We start from the raw sequence: 25,646 nt of genomic DNA, 5'->3' as shown, positions 1-25,646 counted from the left end.
CCTGACCAAATCATGTGCAATCGTTTGTGGAACCATTTTTAGACACAGGTAAGTTAATTACGGCCGTAAAATAATTATATTTTTGGGTTTAACTTACTTTCTCAAAACATTTTTTCTGTATAGTCGATGGTATTTTTCTTTTCACGATTAAAATGTTCGAATAAATATAGATAGGTTTTGTTCCAACCTTTGTAGACAATAAATTACAACATAATTAACGATCCATTTTCATAAAATATTTTTTAAAATCCATTTTATCGTCAAATTAGATCAAATAACCAAAAGGCGAACAAAACTCTACGATTTGCTTTGAAATATTGATTTTGCAAAAACAATTCAATTTTCGAATCAAAAAAATAAGGAACCCAAAACCATTTCGTCTCTTAGAACGAACCCATTAGTCGGGAAACCGACTAAAGTTCTTAAAGACTATCAATTTTTGTTTGTGAATTAATCGCTGTATAGGGAGCATTAACAAATGTCTATTAGCTGACAATTTTGGCTAGTCAAAATATATATTTTTTAATTTTCCTTGTTTTGAATAATTTGAATTCAAACATCAAAAGGAAATTATATTGAAATCCACGAATCAAATGAATCGATTTTGAATTAAGGAAGCACGTTGGAGACACAATTATCTCGAATATTGCGTTTCGCAGATTTGTGGGAAATGAGCTGCTCGTCACGCGCGCGTCGAAGACTGAGGCGCGCATGCCGGCGAGGAGAGAAAAGCGGCGGCACACAGCCTCCACGGCTCACTCGCTCACCCACAGTCATGGAGCCGACGAGCGTGTTCGTGCTGCTGGCGCCGTTCGGCGCCGCCAGTGTCGTGTCCAACCTGCTGGTGCTTTGCGTGGCGCTGACGGAAGCGTTCGACGCGTCGCCGCGCATCTGCACCAACAACCGCGTCTTCCACAACGTGCTGACAGCCAACCAGGCGCTGGCGTCGCTCCTGCTCGGCGCCGCACACGTCGGCGCCACGCTGCAACCCTTGGGACCCTTCGGCGTCGTCGTCGAAGCCGTCACGCTCAGCGCCGCGCTCAGCGTTGCGCTGATCGCCGTCACGCGCGCATGCAGCATCTCGCAGCACAAATTGACGCCGACCCTGGCGTCGACGCAGCGGCGCAACGCCGGCGCCGCATCCCTGGCCGCCTGGATCTCCGCGGCGGGCGTCACGGCGGCGCCGCTGCCGCAAGATTGGCGCCCCGTCATCGTGGCGCTGATGCAGTTCGCCGTGCCGGCCGTGGCGCTGCTGGCGGCACAGTTGATCGTCGCGTCGCGCCTACGCAAACGCCGCCTGGCCAAAACCAACGCTTTACTCAGCGTCAGCGTCGTGCATTTCATGCTCGGCTTCGCCGTGCCCACCGTGGCGCCGCTGACGCCACTATCGCACGCCCTCTGCGTGCTCGACGCCGTGCTCAGCCCGGTCGTTTACGGATGGTTGTGCAAGCCACTGCGCAAGCGTCTCCGACGCATCGTCAACGCTCCCTGCGTCCTCTTCGGAAAGCGACGCAAGGAGGAGCGGCGCCTCCGCATGATGGCCGGCACCGACAGACGCATGCACGTCTACATCGTCGCCGTGCCCCTCGGAATATACGTGTGAAAAAAACCCTTTCAAAAGACTTTGAAGTGCAAAAAAACATGTTGTTGCAGTTTGTTTTCGAATTTTCCCGCGTTTTTCGTAACTTCACCTTTGTGTCTTGGGCCAGTTTTCTTTTTACTGTATTTTCAAACATGACAAAACAGTAAATTTTTACCAAACGCGTGGCGTTTTTGCTCCTAAAATGAGAGATATTTCTTAACTCGGGAATTTGTCAGTGATGATAGTCACCAACAGATGGCGCCACTTTAATTTACACTTTACTGGTTCTTCTGGCAGCTTATTGAATGATGTTTTCAGGATATCTTGATCATTTTGTTCGCTTTTTTATTTTAAACTTTAATTTATTTTAGGAAAACGCCTCAAAAAATAGTATTTTCTAGTGAAATATTTTTATATGCAAAATCTCTGTGCTTCAAGTCAGCGGATAGTCTGTGATATATTTCCACCAGCAGGAATACTGGGGAAAAAATGATGATATACTTTCAATGTTCATCGGTGCATCAGCTAACGTGTACTTAGGAATATTTGTTGCCATTAAATTCTCGCTTTCTTGTCAATATTCTTTTCAATCTCAATTCAAGATTTATTTTTCTTGTTACGAAATGAATTCCACAGACTTATGAATTTGTACTGTATTTTGTCATTTAAAGAATTCAGACTAATTCGTCAAAATCATTGTATCAAAAATTTAACTTTGAGTCATAGAGATGTATAAAAAAGACTGAGCATCTTCTTTGAGGACGTGATTGCTAAATAAAAAATGTTCACAAAAACATCTGATTTTCCATTCTTTTGCAACATTCAAGCTCTTGTAATCAATGTAGGAGCGAATTAAATCAAAATGCGGCATGACACTGTTTTCAGAAATGTCTCGATTGTGAATCAAAATATGTGTCAATTATTGTCGTGTGATTTGTGATTTCTGATACACAATAAAAGTGCTAGAAAAAAATAATCGATCTTGTTTGTCCCACAACCATTTCCATCCGTATTGCGTTCCGTTTGAGGACAGATAAAATTTACTACCGTGTCCCAACAGATCTGTTCCGATTTCACAATTATTCCTCTGGACAGGTGACACGCCTTTTTGCTATAATTGTAGTATTAGGCAACCTGCTTGAAATATATGCACGGCGGATTGCATACTTCCATTGTTGCAGGCGCTTCAATAGGGAAAGTGCCTTTTCAATATCCATAGCCCAGGGTGCAAAACTGCAAAACGTGATACCATTTGACGAGCACATGCGTCTATTTTTAAAAGAGCCAGAGCGGCAAGACAGCCTTCGATGCAAGGGTTAACCCTGAGCGCGGTCCATCCCAGCCTCCAGAGAGAATCAGCTTCAGCCGAAACGCTTTTTCATCCAGCAGGAGGAAAACTTTAAAAAACGAACTGCCTCTGATTTTGAAAAACGGAATTACCCTCCCTGCGAGAACAGTTTTTAAAGATTTTTTGTAATATATTTAAATTAATTTTATTTTATTTGACGTCATTTATTGACTCTTGAACCAAAATAACTAAATCATGAGCATTTGCGGTGACTAGAGTTAATACAAATTAAAAGTCAGGTGTTTCTTAACAAATTTAAGACGATATTTTCACAGTAAACTTGTCCATTTTTTAATATTGGACTGTTCTGTTTGCTGAAAAGTCGTTTTATTCTGTTATAGGTTTTTTATTAGCCAGAGAGTGTTGTTTGAAAATGCTTGATCTTTCCGCAACGATTTGGAACAAAAAATATACATTCAAATGTCAGTTATAAAAAGTGTAATATTTTTTTCCTAAAATATTTCAATTTTTCAAAGAGAATAATTGCAAATCAAGGGATCAGTGATCTCATATGGTTTGAGCTGATGTCTGGATCCGAATGATTCGCTGCGTCACACGCACAAATCTGCAATTCATCGACCTTCGGATAATACACAAAATTTGATAAGAGCAGCGGGATTGCTGTAATTTGTTTCGGAAGGCACGCAGCGCTAATTGAATGCATGTCTTTGAAATCAATTTCAATGGCATATTGTTAACAACGAGCGATGAATCGGATCAATTATGCCGACAACCTTGAACCAAAGTCACCCCGCGTTTGGCTAGAATCACAGCTAGCCCCCGCGTTTGTTACATAGCTATTGTTCAGCAATTGATATTGTTTCACTGAATACATAACTTCCGAAATTAAAAGAATTTTCGCATCGGATATTAGGATTAAAAATGTTTTGTTTTAATGTAATTAAGAGATTTTAAAATATTTTTTACTTGCTAAAAGTTACCTCAATTGGTAAATTCTTTCTCAGTTAGTCAAAAATGACCCATCAATCGATTTATTCCATCAAAAATTAAAGGATCTCCATACCAAAAATTAACGAGTTTGAACAAAAAATGGAGCTTAAGATCGATTTTTATTTTTTTCCAAATAATTTTTCTAGAGCTCCTAACTTGGTTTCAATGCTATATATAATTTTTTTCCAATATTGAATTTGAAATGGTTTACAATAATAAGTTACAAATTATTTTGTTTAACTATGACTGTTGGACTCACCCCTTTGAATCGGGTTCTGCACAATTAAACGAATCACGTCAGCACCGTGTGGCTGACGGACGAAAACTAAATTCTTATTTTAAAATCATCTTTCTGCTGTTAAACAATAATGCAAAATTACAATAATTCAAACCGCCGACAATTGTTGGCTTCCAACAAAAAGCAGGACCGCGTTGTTGTACAGCTACAAATTCAAAATTAGTTAAATTAATTAAAAAAATTGTAGTACTGGTTATATATGATATATATTTAAAAAAATAAAGGAAATAATCACTTCAAATGTTTAGTGGGTCTTTTCGTACATTACGTTTTTGTGTGAGATCCCTTAAAAACAACTTAAGAACTTTAAATTTTCAAAACATTGGTGGTTTTCATGAAAATTGTGGTGAAATAAATTTGTGTAATTTCAATTAATAAAATAATTACCTTTTCTCAAAAGTTTTGTCTGGAAAACTGGACAAAATAAACTGAAAACGTATAAACTATACGTATAAACAGGAGAATTTTCTCTAAAAAGGAACGCGTGGGAGGGTGAAAGAATTAGCTTTCGATGCGGAAGCAAAAAACACAGTTTCCTCTTTTTTTTAAAAAAAGAAAAAGTCGCGTTTGGTCAATGAACCAGTCGCGGACCCCCAAGTGGAGCGTAATTATTGCAATTACACCGAAATTATTAAATGCCGCTCTTATTCCTTGCATTCGAGTCTCGCATGAGCCATTTGATTCTGCGCCCTCTCGTTTCCGGAATGATTCGTTAACCCCTTGCGCGACAGCAACAAACTCGCCGCCGAATATAATCTGCCGGATTTGGCATTTAGAAGAAAAAATCAGGACATGAAATAAGAAGCATGACACATTTTTACTCAATCAGAGAAGAGTGAAAGAGAAAATAAATGAGATGATTGCTTCGACCTGAATGGCGGCGACTTCTTATTCAGTCTCTGCCCTGGTTAGACAGACACGAGAAGCCTAGATCCGAGACAAATTAATTGAAAACAAATAATTTAATGGCCAGAAATTCGTGGAGTGGAGTGGAGTTATACATTTTGTTAATTCGGAAGATTTTTAAAGTTATAAAATATAAAAATGATGTGCACAATAACAGGGAGATATGCAGCAAAAAATATATTATGTAGTTTCTTCGCTATCATTTTGATAGCCTGTTTGATAACAGACGACTTTCTGTCAAAGGAGTTTCTTTTATTTATAGTTGGCTCCTCCGTAATTGGAAAATCAAAATTTTAAACAAATTTCTAGCCACCATAATTAGATTAGTTACATTTCAATAAACTTTAAATTTTTGGAATCTACTTAGCGAGACAAATAAATCTAATACAGTCAATTTCCATACTTTTGAAAATTCTTGTGATTTCAAACAGATGAGTTCTACGAAAATCTCGTGCAGAAATTTAACGGAAGTTTAAATTTTATCCAGTATACTTTTCTCAAAATCGTATTTAACTTTTTGTTTAAAAGAATACGAATCAATTTTTAAAGCAGATTTTCCATGTAAATGGGGGGGAGGAAATATTGTTACCACTATATTTAAAAAAATTGTCTTCCGAAGATTTTTGCTCCGGCATTCACTGCAGTCAAAGTGTTAATACGATTTTTTAAATTAAATTATTTGTTCAATTAATATTAAAATTGTTAACTTTATTTCAAACTTTTACGATGGTAGCAGGAATCAGAAATTTGGATGACACTCTAGGAAAGTTTAGCTCCTTCCTGATGTTTATAATTTAAAAAAATATATATTTTCCAAACTTTTCCTGCACATGCTTCTTAATATTTACAAATTCCTATCAGAGTTAAGCTTTCTTTAAGTGGTCTTGCTGGAATAAAACCATCAGTTTTAAACAAACATCAACATTTTATTGCAACTCCAACATGTTTCTGTTGTTCTACTTGACTAGCATCACATGTTCAGGCTTCCTATTGAAGGAACTTGACAGCATAAATTAAAACAACAACTATAGTGAGATGAGGTAAACTAAAAATCTCTTCAGTCAGTTAGATGGAGAAGCTTTCTCCGCAGCCGCAGGTGCCTTTGATATTTGGGTTGTTAAACACAAATTCGGAAGACAGCTTCGTTTCCACGTAGTCCATTTCGGTGCCAAGCAGCGTCAGTTGGGCCTTTTTGTCGATGAAGACTTTCACTCCTAAACAAAATCACAGGTTGGATTTACTAACAAAGTTTTTAGAACTGTAAAGCTCGGTATTTCATATATTAATGAAAATTCTTGAACATAAATAATATATTATTTACAAAACAGGCGGGGTTTTCCACAAGAATTTGAAAAGGTTTGTTGTCATTCTAATTTTTTGGCAAGTTTAATGTCGTTTACCTGGAAAATCGGTCAAAAATCTGAAGAAGCGGGCAATTTGTAAGTAAAAATAAGTATATCTTGAGTTCTAATTTCTAATGGTGCTGGTACATTTAAATTTGTGCCAAAAGAACCAAAGACAACCAACAACTTTAAAATATATTTTTAAAAAATGCGACCACTCGAGGTTGTTTCCATGTTCAGTATAATTAAAACATGTGTTGAGATTAAATGAAACCAGGCTTCATCCTCGTCGTTTTCATTCCCGTCCAGTTTCAACGTCATCAAGCCTGGTTTAATTTATTCTCAACATGAAAACAACCTCAATTGGTCGCCTATTTCATAATTTTTCAATTTCGAGTAATTTTGTAATATTTGAATGTCTTGAAGAAGGGTATTTTTTATTATGGGATTAAATGTTATCCCGGGCTATTTTTAGTTTGGCTGAAAAGTGAGAAAATACAATTTATTTATGCTCTGGGTCACCCTTGGTGAGAAATAGAACCGTGGCATCAAGGTAGCCCTGGAGCGATCGTCATTCTTAATTCCCATATGTGAAGCCACTTTAACGACGCCAAATATAGATTCAATATGCAAGATCAGCACACCGTTGAAACGGCAAAAGCGAGAGCTTTCAGAATATGTGGAATTTGACCATCAGGAAACGTCCTGCTGTGCCTATGATCCCGTTTCTAGGGTTGAATTGCAGATTTAATTTCTCGTGGAAACACCTGAGCTCCCTTAATTAAAATTAAAAGGCAGTCAAAAAAATATGTCAGTAACGAATTTATTTACATGCATCACTCTCCGGAAGAGAAACCTGATAAAAAAGAGTCTGTGGCGGCTGACTCTAACGTCAGAAAGGAGTATGGATTTTGTCTATTTATAAATCTGATGATACTTTCCTCTGAAAGCCAAGAATTGGCGGATTATATTCATGTTGAGTTTAATTACACGTCCATTACCATATTATATTTAAAATCGTGTCTGATAATATTTTCTGTTATTTGTTATCTAAGCACCAATTGGAAAAATACTATTTAAGCTGCTGATTGATTTCAAGCATTTCCTTAACTGGTGTATTTCTTGAGGTGAGTGTTATGTAAATCATTGGAAGAATTTGTCACTGTATTGTTTGGAACGCCAGATATTTTACATATGCGTGAATTGCGAGACAAACACAGGATGTCGCTCGAATTGGAAGGTCTGGATCAAGTAGCCTCGTACGATGGTATGTTGTTTGATTTTAATTAAAATGGTAATTTTATCAGGGTTGCACGTTATCAACAGCTGTTGTTTCACTTGAGCATGTAATTGACATGCCAGAAAAATTGCATTCACAACATTTAATGACAAATAACTATTCAAAACATCTAAAAAAAGTCGGTGTTCTTGAGAATCTTGGTCTTTTTTCGGTAGATATGGAATTTTAGAGCGTATTTGGGCCAAAGCGTTGGGTTTTCCGGCTTCAGTTAATAATAAAGGCAAGTAACTTACGTAATTTATGGAGCAGCTAGTTATTGCATTTTTTCTTAAGGAAAACAGGCAAATAAACTCTAAGGATTCGATGCCTTATTGTTAGTTATTGGGGAAAGATTTAAATCAGTTATGGAGCTCCAAATGTTAAAAATTTTATGGGATTTAACATATCTGTTATTAAGCGTCTAATTTAACTCAAGATTAAAAATATTGACAGCTAGAGAAAAATCAAGCTTCCTAAGCAATTTGATCGCTTTCAAATAGCCATTTACGATTCCTGTCTGAAAAAAGGAAATATCTGGAGTTTCCCCATTTATTTCCGTAGTTGTTCATGAAATTATTTATCATTTGAAGACCAGCACGTCGTGGTGCCCCACTTGGTGTCGCAAATCGACTTTGGGCCTGCTTGGAAGTTGAAAAGCCGAGGAGGAACTCGCTACGTTGGCCACATAAAAGTGAGATCTACTCCACAAAGCAGAAGAAACGGAAACTGGCTCAACGACAGCGGAATACAAGTGCTTTTCATGCTTCTTATGTTTGGGCTTTTGTGTGTTAGCGCCTTAATCCTTTCTGGCGATTTTCTCAAATGTGAAATTGTTGAATAAAAACCTACCATCTTGGCAGACTTCTTCGTCGAATTTGTTTTTTTCTGATGCGTAATCCAGGGTGTAGCTCAGTCCGTTGCAGCCTCTCTGCTTCACACCGACTTTCACGCCAATCTGAATTAATAACATGTAATTTTTATTATATTTTTATTGGCTTCAAAGTGACTCTTTCAACTTACAAATTCTTTTTGGCTGTCCAAAATTTCCTTCAGTTTGCTCACTGCGTTCGGTGTCTGTAAAAAAGAACACGCGAATAATTAAACAAAATAACACAGCCGGCACAAATTATTAAATCAAAACTGCAGCAAAACCGAAATAATTAGTAATATTTGGCGTTGGGATTTTTGAAACGAAACGATTACTCTTTCAGACGGTTATGAAGTAAATTTAGACGGAATTTTGAAAGCAATGTTAGATTAAAAATGCATCACTATGCCAGGATTTGTTTTCTACAAATCAGTTAACATAATAAACTGATTTCATAATAGATCAATGCTCAACAGGGTAAAAACGTTCAGGATTTTATTTAAATAAACAATAATTATTTCAGTCAACTTGGCTCTTACGTAACAATTTCTGATAACAAACACAACAAAATTTAAAATGCCCGAACGACGAGAAAATAGTGATTTCAAGCCAATAAGATGCTTTGAAAAATTATCAACGGCTAACAATAAAGAAATCTCAACAATGTTTTGAATTAAAGTGGAATGATACTGGGCAACAATTGTAAATTATTTGAATTGTTGGATGCCATAAACAATTGATCGATAAACAATTTTTTCAACAATTTGCAAAAATAAAAAAGGACCTTCCTACAGTAAAAATTCAAATTTTGCCAATTTGCTCCAAAATGTACAGTGCTTGAATATATTTTCTTGGCATATTTCGGTTCCTCTCGTCGAGATCTGTCCAACGGTGTATGCCACTTATTGGGGAAACTCTTGGTTTTGAATTAAATCGGATTTCAAGTAAGGAGACCAGCCATTACCATTTGAAAAGCACGGTAACTTTCCAGCCAATTTTCTCAAAAAATTACAGTGCTTCTTAGGTCAATTTAGGATTTAATTGAATCCTTAGGGACGAGTTTATGCATTGGCAACAAGCATTATCCGGGCATTTGCAGCATCATTCCTCTTTAAAAAAAGTTCCGTAGTGTAAAAATACGTTTTTAAAGCGACATAAATGATATTTGGCTCAAAGAGGTTTTAAAGGTAAATAATTAGAATTAAAAAATCCCCTCAAGTAATATTAATTTTAACTATTTCTCCACAATGATGTTTTTCTATCATATTCAAGCAGCAGTGACGATTGCTATTGTTCATATTACGTAACTTGGTGCGTCATGAATGTATTATTAATTTGGCTACGTGAATAATTGATCACTACAATAAGAGCGAACAATTGAGGAAATTATCAAGCGCAGTTTCCGCTAACAAAGTACTCATTGCATCGCTCACTCGGCTAAGGCTAAACCATAACAAAAGACGAGTTATTAAATCCATAAAAATGTGTGCGTAATAATATAACGTGGGACGTACGAGAACTAGGGCAGCCCTCTGAGGTACCAATTTGCGGCCCTTGACGGCCCTGACGGTGGCGGTGCCCACCATGCGCGCTACAGTGCTCGACATCTCCAGCTTATATAATTATTGCAATAGCAGCAGCGACTACTACTCCATGACGAAATAACTGCACAAATTTATCAATCGTTTTTGGGTCTCGGGTAGGAGGTGTGTTGCCTTGTTTACTTCGCTCCGCGATTCGTGTCGTCAGTCGTCACCTCGCCATCGTAGTTTAAAGTCGACGCCTAGGTGGCAGCACCTACAACAGAGAGAGACAAAATTATTATTCTGATAGCGGAGAATGCCAGCAACTTTCGACAAAGGGTTGAAATTTAAATGTGGTTTGAATTGTAGCGCGATTTTTGCAATACTCGAATTTGTGTTTAATCGACAGCATTTGTTAATACCGGTAATCGCCGCTACACCAGTTTTATTTTTACTTGTCTGTAGATCGCAGATCGGGGCTGCTCTAATTTAGGACAACATTTATATTCAAATTATTATTAATTTTTCAAAACACAAAACCAATTTATTTTTATTTCATTTAATAGAGCATAGCAATTTTTGTATTCTTCATTTCGTTTTCAGGGCTGCGCTGCTCTTCTGAACACAACATAAGTGCACTGTTTCCGCTGTTTTATTTCTCTCCTCAGTTCTCTCATATATTATGTTTATGTCGCATCTATTCAGAACATTTTTGAAATTCCTTCCCCTTTGTTGGTGGAAGCATCCCCACTGGGAAGCAAAATCCTCCCTAGAGAATAGAGGAAGCGCGCAAACACATGTAAAGAATGGTGTTCTTTCTCAGAAAAGAGACCTAAATCCCCCTAACCCTAAATCCGATCACGTACAGCGAAAAATTGTGCTACCGGGCTCCAAATTTCAGAGTTTTAACTGGGTTTAATTTTTTCTTGAATAAAAGTGATGGAAAAATTGCACTGACTTCCAATTTTACCAAACACAACCGAGAAGGGGACTAATAATTATTCTTGTATTTTCATAATATTTATAATTGAGATTAATCATTTTTGTTTAATCTCCCGCATTTTTAAAATCAAATGCAAACAATTTAATTCCTTTGATAGATCTTTTGTTATTCCTTTAATTTTTGGCATTTATTTTATTTTTCCAGAATGTTCGTGGTAAAATTTTGTCACGCCTGTACTTTTAAAATACCTTCCTTTTGTTGACAAATACAATACACCCCCATAGGCAACATCCACGGTTTCAGGTAGCGATTTACGAAAATATTCCTCCCCCGAAGTTACGAAATAACACAAAAATAAACAACAAACATGATAAACGCAACAACTTTAGAGAGTTCGAGTGCAAATTGACTGAATTCTATGACGCTAGAGACTTTTATATGGAAATTTGGTGTCGTAATAAATGAGAAACATAATTTATGTACTTGTGAGTGTGTACGTTTGTGTTTGTGTTTATTCTTTTCAATATTTGTACGTGCCAGTAAATAAAAATTGAATAAGAATAATTTTCAGAGAAGCGTTCAAACTCAACACGTGATTCAGAGCACGAAAAAAAATTGAATTTAAACTCGTAATTTAACGTACTCGCATAGAAATGGATGGAATTAAATGAATTTTTAGGTAACATAAATAAGAATATTTTCCTGTATTGTAGGTCAGGATTTAATTCTTTACTAAGAAAGAGGGAAAAATAATTGAAATAATCTAGCAAAAATAATTATTACATTGCAATTTCGGCCAATTAACGGGCCTCGTTTCAAGATCATTATTAGCAAAACTGGCTCTTAAAACTTTCCCTCGTATAGGCTGCTGAATGATATTTCAACCACTGCATCAAATATCCCTGAACCTGGTTTAAATCTTAATAAAAATAATACGACGTAGTTTTTTTTATTTAAAATTGATTATTATTTTGTATTCCATAATTTCTTTCCTCTTTGAACGAAAGTGATATTATAGGTCAGAACCGATTTCATTCATCGCAAAACAGGGCAAACAACGTGGCATTACAATATCCTGTTATGGCCTTATGGGTGCTGTTTAGCACGCTCTCGAGCCTTCTCCTCATTTCGCGAAGCCGATATCTCGAGGCAATTGCGTGTGCGTGCTTTTAATGCATCTCGTACGAATAATTAACAATTTAATTCGGCCGATATCAGCCTGGGCATCGAAACTCTGCTGGCAAACCGATTTTTTCCGGCCGCCAGAGTGGGGCGCTGGGAGGTGCGATCTCGCCAAGTCGCCATAACGTGCGTTTCGGCACGAGGCGAAGTAGAACACAGACCCTGCTTCCCAAACAGGCTGACGTTTCTACCATTTAATCGGCGACCCTCGTCTCCTTATATACTGAGAGACGATCCGAGCACCGGCGAAAATTCTCGGTCAGTCTCGGAACGGTGGTGTGACGTCACAAGTAATGCTGCCAACATAGACAAATTCGCACAGGCCGGTTATCATAGTTAGATTCTAATAATTTTAAGTTTAAATCTATAAGTTTAGCAACTTTATTCTTTAAAATGTTACTTGTAAGTTAAATACAGTTGATTTATGAATTTTCAGATCAACCAGCGATTATAAAGGGAAAATGATTAAGTTGGCAAGCATGAAACGCAAGGCGGAGGCCGAGCAGGCGGCTCCTGTCGGAGCGCTAGTGAACTAGCTCGCGGGGAGGCGATGAGTGCACGGAGCAGTCGAATGTCCGCCATCATCGGCTCAAGACTCCCGAGACAAACGTGCCTCGCGGATACACACTCAGGAGCCAGTTTACATCGCCCTGATGCAGCACAGTCCATCAGAAATCAGGGATAGATTGCTAAACGCTCTGGACGCGGATTATAATGTAAGAGAAGCCCCGTCCGGCGGCCCAGGCCCCACAAATCAGCCCAAATACGGCCCCCTAGAAAGTCGCCTGACACAGCGTTTTTCGCCGCCGCTTTTCTCGACCCGTGGGCCGCGCACGGGGCCGAGCCGCGCTCTGCAGGCCCCTGACACCGGGCCCCGCCGGCCGAGCCCACGCTGGGCCGTGGGGGGTGCGTTTTACCTGCTATTTCGGGCCCGAAAATTGGTCCGTGCGGAGAGGTGAAGTGCGCTGGTGTCCGCTGGCTTGGCACTGGCGCATGCGCACTACGCCCTCATCGGCCAGACGCCGAGTTCTGTTAGAGCCTGTAGTACTGGCCGAGGGCCTGCCACAGCAGGACCCACGGAGCGCCACGCCACGGCCCGCCGGTCACATGCGCACGCGGACTTCGCCACGAGAGCGAGAACAAAAACCCTTCCCCCATATTGCGAAATGATTTTGTTTTTCGAATTACGATGCTAAATAAATAAAAATATGTTTTTCAGGTTACCGATATGCGTGCTCTTTTGGAGGTGATCACAACTTTAGAGAACACTCCAATAACTAAGGAGTTATTAGAGGTATTATTGAACATCTTGAACATCTAAAAATTGAGCAACAGCTAATTTCTAATTTTTTTAGGTAACTCGTATTGGCAAGTACATAAATGACTTCCGACGTAAGACTCAGAACGAGGCCTTGGCCAAGCGGGCCAAGGACCTGCTTCGAAGGTGGCGGAAGATGCTCATGCCAGCCGGTGGCCACGCGGCTTCCGCCGCACCGGTCGAGCCGCTCTCCACCCAAAATGGCACAAATAGCACCAATATGACGGGACCAGGAGGGCCGAACAGGTATAAATATTTTTAATTTAAATCATCAGCTTTCTTTACAGAAAATCAGAACAATTGTTGAGCTTTGTAGCAATTACTCTAAACTAAATATTGAAAAATTGGCCTTTTAAATACTCTGCATTAATATGGCTTTTCCAGACTTAAAAGGTTTCATCAAACGATTAGTATATTTTAAGGAAAAATTTAATACAGCAGTCTAATTTAAACAAGGAGTTAATTTAGTCGTAAGAAATTTTAAAATTTAGAATTAGTTTTCTGAAAGTGTAGGGTCCCAAGTTGAAATAAAATTGTTAAATTTTTTTAGACTTGCAAACGATTTATTTTTTCTGGCCTTATCTCTCTCTCTCTCTGAAGTTATATTTGTTCTTGTATTTTGGTTCCTTCCTGTTTTCAACTTGCAATCGTCAAACCATTGAAAAATATTTTGCTCTTCCCTCTTCCCTTCTAAAATTTAAGCATTTTGATGGCAGGTCATGCCGGTCGACCCTGACCTCGCCGGCCGTGTCGAATAGCAGTTCGAGTCCAGGGCTGCGGCGAGTGTCGTCGTTGCCGAGCAGTCCGCAGCTTTCGGCTAGAGTGGCGTCGCCACGGCTGGAGCCGGTGAACCGCACGCATGCCAGCAACAAGCGGCTGCGGAAAGAGAACATGGACACGGACCCTGCGTCAGGCCCGACTCCTGGCAAGCAGCAGCGCGTCAACGGCTGCTGCACGAAAGAAAGTGCCTCAATCAGCCCCCTAGTGCCTACCTTAGATTTAGTGAAGAAGAGCAAAAACAGCTCGAGCAGCGCGTCCAGCTCTGCGTCGACTAACCAAGTTCCGCCGCCATCCGCTTCTACGTCATCACTAGTCGCAGACACTGATATTGTCAAAGTAAGTTTTTTTATTATTTTTTTGATTAATCTATCAAAAGGAATTTAATTTATCTGCTTTAGTCGGCCTTTTGGATCCTAAGTTTTTTTTTATAAATTAAATCGCCACTTGCGAAAGCCCTTGGTGTCCGCAGTTAAATTCGATTTCACCTGAAATTATTACATTTTATTTTCTCAAACCTAAAATCGGTTCAGCTAAGCGCCGTAGAAACGTGAAAATTACAATTTTCAAAATATTAAATGTTTGCTGAAGTTTTGTAGGTGATTAGCTGGGCTGATTTTTATTTTCAACACCAAAAAATATCTTATTTTAGTTAAAGAATGCGTGTTATTGCAGCTGAAGTGCATTAAAATCTAAAGAAACTTCTGTATATTTGAACACTAACGGCTCTCGCTACTGGTGAATTTTTAAATATCTTGAGTTTTGACAAATCGGGCATTAATGCAAGCTGATGGCAGTCCTAAATGACCAAAATATGCCCTTAAAAGTCCCTCTCGTCTCCTCCCCGAACAGCCTTGGCCCAAAGCTCGATTATTTCAGCTTGTGAAATATTGGAAAAATATAAAAATAAAATTTATAGCCAGGGTGCCGAATTTTCACTCAGTTTTAGCTGACTTTTAGCTGACCCGGGTTTTTTCGGGGGGTTTTCCAGGCTAAAAAACCCAATAGAAGCCACATTTTTACTCGATGCTCGAAGATTTTCAGCATAAAAAATTTAAAATTGCAGAAAACTCCAAACATTGTGTTTTTAGCTGTTTTTATGCTTCATTTGTGCGCATTCCAAAATCGGCAAGGCCTTTGGGGTATGGTGAGAAGTTTTTTTAATGCTGTGAATAGCAAATCTGAAAAAAATACCACCCATTAAAACCCAGGTGGGTCGGGCAAATTTAAAAAACCCTGGATTTTTGGAACTAAGTTTATAGCTAAGTTTGGAAATCAAAATTCCCGCTGACCAATCTTTGGAGTAAATTTTTGTACAATATATTCTATTGCCTGTTAGTATTTATGTGAAATCCAATAAACAGCCCAACAATAAGGGTATCAAAGTCAATAGTTAATCAAAAGGCAATTTATTGTTGTTGCACGCAAACTAGTTGTATCTTCTCTCTTCAATCTGTAATGTCGAAAGGCTTTATATAAAAAACCTGGTCTGGATGTGTAATTATTTATTAATTGCAATGGTGTGATTTTCAGGCCAACATGTCGCAGCTCGGTCGGGGCGTGAAAACGACGCGGGAGCTGTTGCACGACCTGAAGCACCGCGACGCCGGCGGCAGCGCGGCACCGAGCACGGACGCGGACGACTACCGACGCAGCAAGACAGAGCACCTAGCCAAATTCCTGAACTCGCAGGCCGAGGGGGAGCTGCCGGTTGCGCCGGTGAAGCTGAAATTCCAGCCCGCTCCCGTCGTCTCTGCTGCTCCGTCGAAATTGGACAAGCCTCCGAAATCGCCGACGTCCCGTATGATTGCCGAAATCATGTCGCGGCTTCCGCCGATCGACCCGTCGTGTCTGCTCAAAGATGACGAGGAGGACGAGCCGCCGGACACGCCGATTCCGCCCGAGCAGCTGGTGGAGAAGGTGCTGGCCAGCGAACCCCTCCCGGGCGTCACGGGCAACGTGGAGGAAGCAGGAGACGACAAGACTGCCTTCAAGGAGTGGCACCAGCCCGTGTGGCGCCACTCGTACGAGCCGCTGCTCGTCTGGCCATACGTGATCACAGACTGACACACTGCTACTGCTGCTGCTGCTGGCTCGCCCCCGCACCATTCCGACCACCCTTTCTCTTCTATCCTCCTGATCGGTTGCCCCCCGGATGCTCACTCGATTTTCCGAATAATAGAAATTGAAGTGCCTCAATTCGGACTGGATTTCAAATCGACTCAAATGTGTAATTCAGTAGTTTAGTTAAATATAATTTGTTCTTTACTGATTTCGTCAGCTCAAAATTTTGCTGAATTGCATTCAATTTCAAAATTATTGGAGGGTTGCACTCTCTCTTTTCATTGATTTGTAATTTAATTTAATTCCGCGTGAAATTGGTAAGAAAATGAAACCCTTATTGGTAAATTGGAATATCTCTTCGTGGTTGGAGCCGTCAACTGATAGCGCCACTGTTCATTACAGTGTTCAACAGTTTAAACCAGTTTTCCCAAAATTTGGTCATGGATTAAAATTAAATTAGATTTAGTCCAAAATTGGATTTAGTTGAAGTTGTATAGACTTTCAATCGGTCTTTTCCCGAATAAGCCAGCTCTTTCAAACATTTAATTTGAAATCCTACCAAAACGTTTTGCTTCTGTGAATTTTGGTGTGTAGGAAATTAATTCAACGTTCTGAAAACCACAATCACGGTTTAATTTCTAGGCAATAAATCATTTAATTTGATTTCACCGCTTCCTACAAATCTTTTTGCGTGAAAAATACAGTAATTTTGCCATATAATATTCAGTTGACGTCTCCTAACACTAAAGACCAACATTTCGTGCACAAAATTGTACATTAGTGTATTGCATTTATCATCTCAAATTACTTCAAACAATGAACTCGTCCAGATAAGTTTATTTTTGTACTTTCAAAAGAAGAAGCGCCAGATGTTTGTCAAAATTGCGGCCACCGAGCGGATTTTCTAATAAGTGGGCATCCTCCATGCCAAAGTTGTGATTCGTTCTGCCTACATACAGTCAGACTTGGCTGCCAAAGTACCGTAGCTGCAAATTTGATCTTACTCAGTCCCCGTGTAATATATAATTTGCTAGGTAAACTTCTTGTTGCATTTGTTCATTCGGAGAGAGAGGTGCTCCGAGCGATGAGTGTTTTGTTGCTTTCTTCTCTGTACGTTGTGTTTGAAGTTGAGATAATTTTAGTTACTATTAATTAATTAATCAAACCGGTTTGGACAATAGCGAATGATGTGTATTCCTAATTTGAGAAAAGCAGCGAGCTGCCGGCCATTGATTGGTCGGATTGTTAAACAATGAGATGCAACCTATGGACCTGAACCATCTACCGAGTGGCGAGGCGAACATTGCAGAGTGAAAATCAAATTCAGAAAGTGGAGCTTCGTTGATTTTGTTAAATCGTCGCGCCATGAATGAATACTATATTAAATAAAAATGAACAAACTACGAAAGTACCCAAAAATCCGCTAATTTCATTTCATACAAACATATATATTTTTTTATTTCCAATGAGTTGTTACTCGGTTTCCAATGCCGTTAAATTAAAAAAAATTGAATTTAACAATTTAAGTTTTCCTATCGTTATTTTCTCAATTTCCATTTTATTAAAAATGATAAAAATTTGCTATCGAGGAACGTGAAACCGCTCTAGAAGTTTCACCGATGCACCATCACGTAATTTTTTTATTTACTTGTCATTATTTTTACAATATTTTTCCTCGTTGCATCACCACAAATGCAAATGCTGACGTAAATTTCGTCATTTTTCAGCGTGTTGCACGGATCAATAATGGGAGCAGCCGCCGCACGAAGCGACCCACCCGCTGCCGGCTCTATTCTGGGGGTAGCTCTCTGCTTGGTGGCCGGCGGTTCCTCCGCCGAAATTTCGGAGGGCGCGCACACGCACCGGCGCGGGCCGAATACGCATGACTGTGTGTGTGTGTGTGCACCGGCAGAAACTCGGGGTCACCTTGACGGAGTCCTACCAGAGCCGATTTTGTATAAGAGGGGAACTGAACTGCCAGTCGAGTGTTAGAAGAAGCAGCGTGCGCCCGGCCCAACATCATCTGTCAATAATACACACACCGATTTGCACTCTACAGCCAACCTTCTTATCAGCAATGTACGTAACTCCACAAATAATTTTGCTATGGTTTTAGTCTTGTAATTTTTGTTGTTACTCTTTAAACTGTATGCAGCTGTCTTAAAACTGTCACGTAGCCACGGAGAAAGATTTAATTTATGGAACTCACTCTCGTCTTCTTAAAATAGCACAAATCCAGTTTTTATTTCAATTTTAATGGTTTAAAATTGTTCTATTTTTTTTTTAAATATTTTAGATGATAATCAATAGGATAATAAGTCTCCAGGAATTATTCCAATGTTGTACAGCCAGTTTTAAATTATTATTTCGGTCTATATTGAGCTACGCGCAATTTTTACGGCCCCAAGACGATTTTGTTCCAGTTCATTCCATTGCGGAAAATAACAATTTTATTACTATCAATTGTTTTTCAGTTTAAATAACAAACAAACCCATTTCTTATCATTCTAATTCACAGAGCAGTATCTCCAACAAATTGACCTTATTTATTTGAACTCATTCTAATCACGGTAAATTTGCGCATCGCTCATAACAAACACCCAAATTTTCAATGACGAATTTAAGGGCATTCAATGTCGAATTGAACTTGCAACGAGGAAATTCGCATTTTTTGGTTGTTGAAAAGGTGCGCAATTTTCCGCTACCAGAACGAACTGCTCCAAAAAACCTTCTCGATTTAACAGTCCAAGCGGCCGTGCGTCTGGCAGTCTACTCTAACCAAGGTCATTGAGGTCAAATAAATGTTATATCACTAAAGCGCGAGCGGTGTCTGCTAGCCGCGGTGCTGCGGCTTAAATTATTTTGCTGATATCAGCGAATTCCTTGATTGACTCACTAGCAATTCCAAGAAAATCTCAAACTGGAGTTTCCTAATATAGGCCTGATAAAAAAAAATAAACACGTTGTAGTGATCGATCCTGTCTCGGATCCTGGCGTACGTGCAAGTGAGAGCAGTTCTCCTTTTCAAAGAATTAAATTGACTTTCACTTCGCCGGCGTGTGTGCCAAAACGTTTATTTTCGCACCTTCTGCTTCATTCAAAAAGAGTCTACAATTAAATTTGAAATTTCAGATGAGTGTCGCTAGCCAGCTGTTGAGCAATGTGGCCGAACCTGTCACCACATCGGGGTCAAAGGTGTCCCTCGTCGGCGTCGGCCAGGTCGGAATGGCTGCTGCCTTCAGCATCCTTACCCAGGTAAATAAATCCTCAAAAAATAGTTTAAATGGAGTAAAATAAATTGGAACGAAAATTCTGGCTTTTTTCATATTTTTTAAAATTTTAAAAGGCTTTAACAAATCATCATGCAATTTTTTTAACAAAATCAGGCCACGATTTCCAGAAAAGATAAAAAATTTAATAAAAAAATCGAAAAGAAATAAATTCATAATTATTAAAGGGCATTGCCAGCGAACTGGCCATGGTGGACATGGTGCCCGACAAGCTCAAAGGCGAGATGATGGACCTGCAGCACGGCCTGACCTTCACGAAGAACGCCAAAGTCAGCGCCAGCACCGGTGAGAGAATAACCCCCCTATTTCGGCCTACGACAGTTAGTTTTTATTTTAAATCTTCTTGGCAGATTACGCGATCACGGCCGGATCCAAGATCTGCATCGTGACCGCCGGAGCGCGGCAGAGGGAGGGCGAGAGCCGCCTCAACCTCGTCCAGCGCAATGCTGAGATTTATAAGGGAATTATTCCTCAACTGGTCAAGTACAGCCCTGACACCATCCTACTCATCGTCAGCAATCCGGGTGAGAATTCATATATAGAAAAAGACGAGTTTTTTTTAAATGGTTAAAAAATTCACGAATTTATTTTTAATTGTTTTTAATTATGAAGGTAAAATAAGGAAAAATTGGGCTGAGGATGTATACGGGTCAAGGGACAAGGCTAATTTATAGCTAAATCAACAAAATCGAAACTGATTAAAAAAAATCTATGAAAAATTGAATTAAATTTTGCGTGTTGAAACTGACATTTTTAAAAAACGTGAAATATTTTCATTTTTTATGGTTCAATTTAAAAAATAATAACGTGTCATTTGGATAACTCTTGTCAAGCCTGATGGAATGAAAATATAATTGGAGGTCATCGGTCAAAGTCAAAGGTCACCCGAAGCTCATATTTTAACAAATCAACATATTATGCTATTTAAAAAAAATCAGGCCCAGGTCACCCTTTAACGAGTAATTGTAATCACTCGATTAAGCCAATTATTGCGATAACCCGAAGCTTATTTTTACAAATCAATGACATGCTATTATTTAAAAAAAAAATCAGGCCACAAACAATTTCTAGAAGAAGATAAAAATTCAAGCAAAAAATAGCAAGGAAATAAAAAAACCACACCTTTTGACTCGTCTTGACCTCCCCTGATATTCTGAAGGTTTTAAGGGGTGTTTAACCCCTTCATTTTGTCATCAACCCTATGCTAGAAATTTAAAATTATCAGAAAAATTAATTATTCCCGGCATTTGCAGTTGACGTGCTGACCTACGTGGCGTGGAAGCTGAGCGGCCTGCCGAAGAACCGTGTGATTGGCTCAGGCACCAACCTCGACTCGTCCAGATTCCGCTTCCTGATGTCCGAGAGGCTTGGTCTGGCGCCCAGCAGCTGCCACGGCTGGATCATCGGCGAGCACGGCGACACCAGCGTTCCCGTCTGGTCCGGAGTCAACGTCGCCGGAGTCAGGCTGCGCGAGATCAACCCCCTGGTGGGAACCGCTGAGGACCCTGAAAACTGGGCCCAACTGCACAATGAGGTCGTGCAGAGGTACGTTAATATTTTGTCTACACGGTGATGAAATTAAAATTTGATTATCAGCGCCTATGAGGTGATCAAACTGAAGGGCTACACCTCTTGGGCCATTGGTCTCAGCGTGGCCACCCTGGTGCAGACCCTCCTGAGTAACACCAAAAGTGTTTTCGCAGTCTCCACTTTGGTTCAGGTATTGTATTTATTTTTTAAAAATATAAGAATATTTGAGGGAATTTCCTGAGCACACTAATCGTCGAATTATTGCACATTTTCTGAAAAAGCTCTTGATTTTCAAAGGTGTGAAAATCTTTTGGATCGGATGACCCAATACAGTAGCGTTCCCGTTAGGCGTCATTAATAGGATTTTAATTATATATTGATCATTCGAGAACTATCCTGAATTAATTAAATACTAATTATTGGTCTAAGAAAAATACATTGAAAATGTTTAATTGTCGGAGAAATAATAAATATCACTGGGACGTCGATTTTAGCCCAAAAACCCAACTGATTGACAAATTTTGCAAACAAAAAATTGGCGGGTTTTTCAGCAATTTTGAGAATTTTTCCGAAACACACATTTATATGGAAGATAAAAACTTTCATGATGTTTAACCAAAAAAAGGGATTTTTACAAAATCATAAATTTTACTTGATTTTCACAAAGACCGAAACACACAGTAATTGTCCAAAATTTCTGAAATTTTAGGAGCGAAATATGAATTTTTAGGGGTTAAATTCGAAAAAAATCCGGAACTGGTGATTTTTTTTTTTGGCACAAAAAACCAGTGGTGTATTTTAGCGCATTGCAAAATTGGTGAACCCCGCTGATTTGGGACCAAAAACCAGTTAATAAAAACGACAAACTACCCTAATCACACTAGCAGAAAAATTATAATCCCAAATCTGAATTTCTTTCCACTAAAATTTTGAGAAGAAATCTGTAAAGCGATAAAAATTAGTGAATATTGAAATTTTAATTTTTTAGGGTGAGCATGAAATTACCGAAGAGGTTTTCCTGTCGCTGCCCTGCGTTCTGGGCGAGAACGGCGTGACCAACATCATTCGGCAGCCTTTGAAGGCCGAGGAGAAGGCCCAGCTGCATAGGTCTGCCAGCACTCTGAACGAAGTTCAGTTAAAACTCGCACTGTAATCAAAAAAATTGCCAGCGGATCGAAGCAGAAACGATCAAAACCATTCTGCACGTTTTATGAAATTAGGCTGTTGCTATGAATTCTGACTTTTCGAATTTAGGAGCATTTTGGTTGAATCTACAAATTAACTGTAAGCATGAGTAACACTCGCTGTCTCAAACCCCCTCTGGCTAGTCGTATTTTCTTGCGTTTCAACTCTGATCTTGACTTATTGCATTCTATTAATATTCAACTTTTTCCCTATTAATAAACAGAAAATAAAATAAATGATTCCTTCATTGCTCGTTTTTTATTTTATTGTATAAAAAATCCTTATAGCTGATCAGTCCGTTTGTTGTTTGGTGGTGAGGGAAAGTTCATTTCGCTCGCTAAATTTCATCTTCTGGTGGCGGCAGTCCTGACGTAGGCAGCTCTGCCGAGTCCGCCGGGTACATCTCGGGCGGAATCACTTCCACTTCATAATCCATTCCTTTGTTTCTCAACGCGACTGAAACGAGCATTCGCTATTATTTCTTGCTACAATTTTTCAAAATAAAATGGCTTACCCATTACGTAGCCTTTTATTGAGTCAATGGCCACACAATTCAAAGGAAAGTCGTTTTCCTCCTTCATGCACTGAGCAACGTTAATTTCCACTCTGGAAATGCTGAAAATTGGATGAGTTTTATTTTTTCTAAGAAATTTTGCCCAAAAACCAAATCAAGAAGTCCCCTAAGGGATGGAATATCAGTCAAAAAAGTGACGAACAGCAATTTTCAAACAATTATTTGTGTCCAACCGCTGTTAATTTCAAAAATATAATAATGCTGTCTAACAAAATTTTGAAATCGACGTAAAAATTACTCTGGAACATTTTTTATCAGCATGGCCTCAAAAAACATTCTGGATGCGATTTCAACTAAATTTGAGAGACCTTATTGTCCACTTTATTAGCTTTATAGGTTTATCTGTATAACGATATGTGGTAAATTAAAGAATGATTCTGATTCTCCCTATATTTTTTTAATAAATCGTGCCGCGCGTACAACGAGTGTAAAACAGTGCGTGCAGAGTGCAGTGAGTGCAACAAGAAGGAGAAGACTCCCACACCTGAGCTGCGCGCGAAATAGGTCTACCACGAGGGAAAGGTTGCGACCTCTCGCACGAAAGTCAGTCAGTCGCCCAATAACCTCTGTCCGCCGACCTTCTTGATGGTTTCAACAGAAGGTTTCGGCAAATGTTTCGTCCGTAGGCAGGACGGATTTAATAGAAGCTCGGTCACGAGTGAAGGAAGTTAAAAAAACTTATTCAAAACATATTTCTGGGCGACTTATAAATTGAGCAACTTTCTGTGTGCTCATTTTAATTTTTTTTTTGGCGCGACTGACGGCAGACTTTGTGCGTTGTTTCCCTCAGGTAGCCCTGGTGGGCTCCTTCGTTACCCCTGATGCAGCCCCGTCTTTTGGTGGTCCATTTCAGACGTTTAGGCTGGCACCACCCCATCCTGAAGCGGTCGGAAAGCAACACCTAGCCTGGACCCTTCGTGTGTAGCAGCTCCCTTTACCCTACGCGACTAAGGCACGGGAGACGTCCTCGGGTTGAGCGTCACCGTTCGTCGTCGTCGGCGCCGTCATCGACTCCTTCTTCACCCATCGTATAGATCGTCAATCGTTAAGTACAATGTCAGACTCGTGTGCGCGCGTATTTTCCGTATTTTCCGATTCCGAATATTTTTTTATTGAAAGGCCTATTCCCCAATTATTGTAAACCCAAATTGTTCTATATCACAATTATTATTAAATTACCATTATCTCGTTACATTATCAGTATTCCATTTAATAATAATTATTCTACAATTTAATTGTTTAATTTATCCGTACACACCAGCAACACTTTAACTTCATTTTAAGGGTCGAATTTTCCACGAACTGAGAGTTGAATTAATTTAAGCCCGGGGTTTGTTAGCTTAGTAGATTTTGAGTAATAGCGACTTATGTGTCGTTATAATAACGTGACCGTTTTTCGCGCCATACGCCACCAGACGCCATATCTGCGCGTGACCCCGCCGCAAATTTCAACGCAAAATTTAAAAAAATAAAAAAACTCACTCGAATTTGGCCTTGGCGAGACCCTCTTTGAAGCAAACTACGTAGCTATCGCAAATAGCGAATCCCTTCGCAGTGAGAGACATGTTTAAATCCATTCGCAGTTTGAGGTACTTAGCTTCGAGTACCTCTATTTTTGCTGCAATTTCATTCCTACGCAGAAAAAAAATAGTAGATAACAAATTTAATAATCTAGGACTTTCGGAATCCGACTTACACTTTTTCCTGAATTTGGGAAACTCGACGAAGTCTAGTCTCCAGGTAAGCTGCATTCATTCGTCCCGCTTGACCTACTGTGTCCCACGGAGTTCTATCAATCTCACTGGAAAATGATTTTGCATGACATTATTATTTCGTCAATTGAAGGAAGTGTATCATAGATATGTATTACATACCGGAGTTTTTTCACGAGTGCAGCTTTCGATTGGTTCATAGCCAAACCTGTTCTTTTAATAAATTTATACATTGGTCTAGTTTCTGTCTCAAAATCGTCATAGGCCACTCTCAATTCTTCCACTCTCGCAGAGTAGGTTTCAACGTCCTTAATCAAATCTGGCATTTTCGCACAGGTTTTGCGGGATCAACTATTATTACGCTGCAAGACTCGCTGAACACGAAAACAGTGAAGAATTCGAACAATAGTTCAGTAAATAAATAAATGCAGAAGGTTGCGTTCGTAGAACCTCGAATCTCGCTTTTAGCACTAAAAACAAAAACTTCTTACTTCTTCCTTCATCTGTTTACTCTCACTCTGTTGTTTTGAATTTGACCATGCTCCACGCCCCACGCCTGGATCTCCTCCCAGGATGACGTCACAAATGGTCAGTGACACCAACGTAATATTATCATTTAGCTGCTGTTTGGTTGAATATTTTTAATTAAACTGCATCTTTTGAAGGAAAGAAGATCCTCGTCGGAATAGATCAAAAGTATGTTTCGAAATGTAGAGTCAAAATTTCATATTCAGTGCTGAGGTTATTAAGAATTTCTTATTAACAGTTGGTGTAACTGCTAAAGAACTGTTTTGAAAAATGGTCCGAGCTCCATCCAGCGCGGTATTTCTCTCTATCTCACGTCATGGGGGGTAGAAAAAAACGAAAAACTTTATTGAAAATTGAAATAAACATCGCACATTGCAAAAATCTTGGTATTCTATTGAATTGTCTTGTTTAATTTGAGATGAAATCGATAAAATCGTCACATTAA

The 25,646-nt window shown here is 39.3% G+C and overlaps 4 protein-coding genes across 5 annotated transcripts; 2 read left to right on the top strand and 2 right to left on the bottom strand.

The window, feature by feature from the left end:
• Nucleotides 1–5,990: 5,990 nt before the first annotated feature.
• On the bottom strand, nucleotides 5,991–13,267 carry MagR (Iron-sulfur cluster assembly 1 homolog MagR). Of its 2 annotated transcripts, XM_065493694.1 has the most exons (6): nucleotides 13,141–13,267; nucleotides 10,300–10,372; nucleotides 10,090–10,240; nucleotides 8,728–8,781; nucleotides 8,557–8,662; nucleotides 5,991–6,299 (listed from the first exon to the last, which is right to left on the bottom strand). In XM_065493694.1, the coding sequence occupies exons 3-6, from the start codon at nucleotides 10,180–10,182 to the stop codon at nucleotides 6,151–6,153; spliced, it is 402 nt and encodes a 133-aa protein (XP_065349766.1). In that variant the 5' UTR covers nucleotides 10,183–10,240; nucleotides 10,300–10,372; nucleotides 13,141–13,267; the 3' UTR covers nucleotides 5,991–6,150. The 2 variants fall into 2 exon arrangements, with proteins under 2 accessions (XP_065349766.1, XP_065349765.1); XM_065493693.1 differs by having other exon boundaries at nucleotides 10,090–10,372.
• MED26 (mediator complex subunit 26) lies at nucleotides 12,748–17,801 on the top strand. The gene is made up of 5 exons (XM_065493692.1): nucleotides 12,748–12,939; nucleotides 13,443–13,517; nucleotides 13,579–13,787; nucleotides 14,258–14,657; nucleotides 15,852–17,801. Exons 1-5 carry the CDS (start codon nucleotides 12,877–12,879, stop codon nucleotides 16,383–16,385), a joined length of 1,281 nt encoding a protein of 426 aa, XP_065349764.1. The 5' UTR covers nucleotides 12,748–12,876; the 3' UTR covers nucleotides 16,386–17,801.
• A 489-nt stretch (nucleotides 17,802–18,290) lies between these two features.
• On the top strand, nucleotides 18,291–22,634 carry Ldh (Lactate dehydrogenase). The gene is made up of 7 exons (XM_065494715.1): nucleotides 18,291–18,461; nucleotides 19,515–19,637; nucleotides 19,840–19,957; nucleotides 20,023–20,196; nucleotides 20,926–21,217; nucleotides 21,269–21,392; nucleotides 22,191–22,634. The coding sequence occupies exons 2-7, from the start codon at nucleotides 19,515–19,517 to the stop codon at nucleotides 22,353–22,355; spliced, it is 996 nt and encodes a 331-aa protein (XP_065350787.1). The 5' UTR covers nucleotides 18,291–18,461; the 3' UTR covers nucleotides 22,356–22,634.
• A 67-nt stretch (nucleotides 22,635–22,701) lies between these two features.
• Nucleotides 22,702–25,199, bottom strand: LOC135946490 (uncharacterized). The gene is made up of 5 exons (XM_065494716.1): nucleotides 24,836–25,199; nucleotides 24,658–24,762; nucleotides 24,444–24,593; nucleotides 22,902–23,002; nucleotides 22,702–22,843 (listed from the first exon to the last, which is right to left on the bottom strand). Exons 1-5 carry the CDS (start codon nucleotides 24,997–24,999, stop codon nucleotides 22,725–22,727), a joined length of 639 nt encoding a protein of 212 aa, XP_065350788.1. The 5' UTR covers nucleotides 25,000–25,199; the 3' UTR covers nucleotides 22,702–22,724.
• Nucleotides 25,200–25,646: the final 447 nt, after the last annotated feature.

Source organism: Cloeon dipterum, chromosome X, assembly GCF_949628265.1.
Source record: "Cloeon dipterum chromosome X, ieCloDipt1.1, whole genome shotgun sequence".
Lineage (NCBI taxonomy): Eukaryota > Metazoa > Arthropoda > Insecta > Ephemeroptera > Baetidae > Cloeon > Cloeon dipterum.
Note: the sequence above shows the minus strand (reverse complement) of the source record. Positions and strands in the feature narration are given on the sequence as shown.

What these genes read in the sequence shown, in the direction of transcription:
- MED26 (XM_065493692.1), top strand. Translation starts at nt 12,877, where the DNA reads ATGCAGCACAGTCCATCAGAAATCAGGGATAGATTGCTAAACGCTCTG. An exon ending in CTCTGGACGCGGATTATAAT is followed by an intron (nt 12,940 to 13,442) that starts GTAAGAGAAGCC and finishes TATGTTTTTCAG; the next exon opens with GTTACCGATATGCGTGCTCT. An exon ending in GGACCAGGAGGGCCGAACAG is followed by an intron (nt 13,788 to 14,257) that starts GTATAAATATTT and finishes TTTTGATGGCAG; the next exon opens with GTCATGCCGGTCGACCCTGA.
- MagR (XM_065493693.1), bottom strand. Translation starts at nt 10,182, where the DNA reads ATGTCGAGCACTGTAGCGCGCATGGTGGGCACCGCCACCGTCAGGGCC. An exon ending in TGGACAGCCAAAAAGAATTT is followed by an intron (nt 8,663 to 8,727) that starts GTAAGTTGAAAG and finishes TTATTAATTCAG; the next exon opens with ATTGGCGTGAAAGTCGGTGT. An exon ending in CGAAGAAGTCTGCCAAGATG is followed by an intron (nt 6,300 to 8,556) that starts GTAGGTTTTTAT and finishes GATTTTGTTTAG; the next exon opens with GAGTGAAAGTCTTCATCGAC.
- LOC135946490 (XM_065494716.1), bottom strand. Translation starts at nt 24,999, where the DNA reads ATGCCAGATTTGATTAAGGACGTTGAAACCTACTCTGCGAGAGTGGAA. An exon ending in TCCCAAATTCAGGAAAAAGT is followed by an intron (nt 24,594 to 24,657) that starts GTAAGTCGGATT and finishes TTTTCTGCGTAG; the next exon opens with GAATGAAATTGCAGCAAAAA. An exon ending in AATAAAAGGCTACGTAATGG is followed by an intron (nt 22,844 to 22,901) that starts GTAAGCCATTTT and finishes TGCTCGTTTCAG; the next exon opens with TCGCGTTGAGAAACAAAGGA.
- Ldh (XM_065494715.1), top strand. Translation starts at nt 19,515, where the DNA reads ATGAGTGTCGCTAGCCAGCTGTTGAGCAATGTGGCCGAACCTGTCACC. An exon ending in CACAATGAGGTCGTGCAGAG is followed by an intron (nt 21,218 to 21,268) that starts GTACGTTAATAT and finishes TTTGATTATCAG; the next exon opens with CGCCTATGAGGTGATCAAAC. An exon ending in CAGTCTCCACTTTGGTTCAG is followed by an intron (nt 21,393 to 22,190) that starts GTATTGTATTTA and finishes TTAATTTTTTAG; the next exon opens with GGTGAGCATGAAATTACCGA.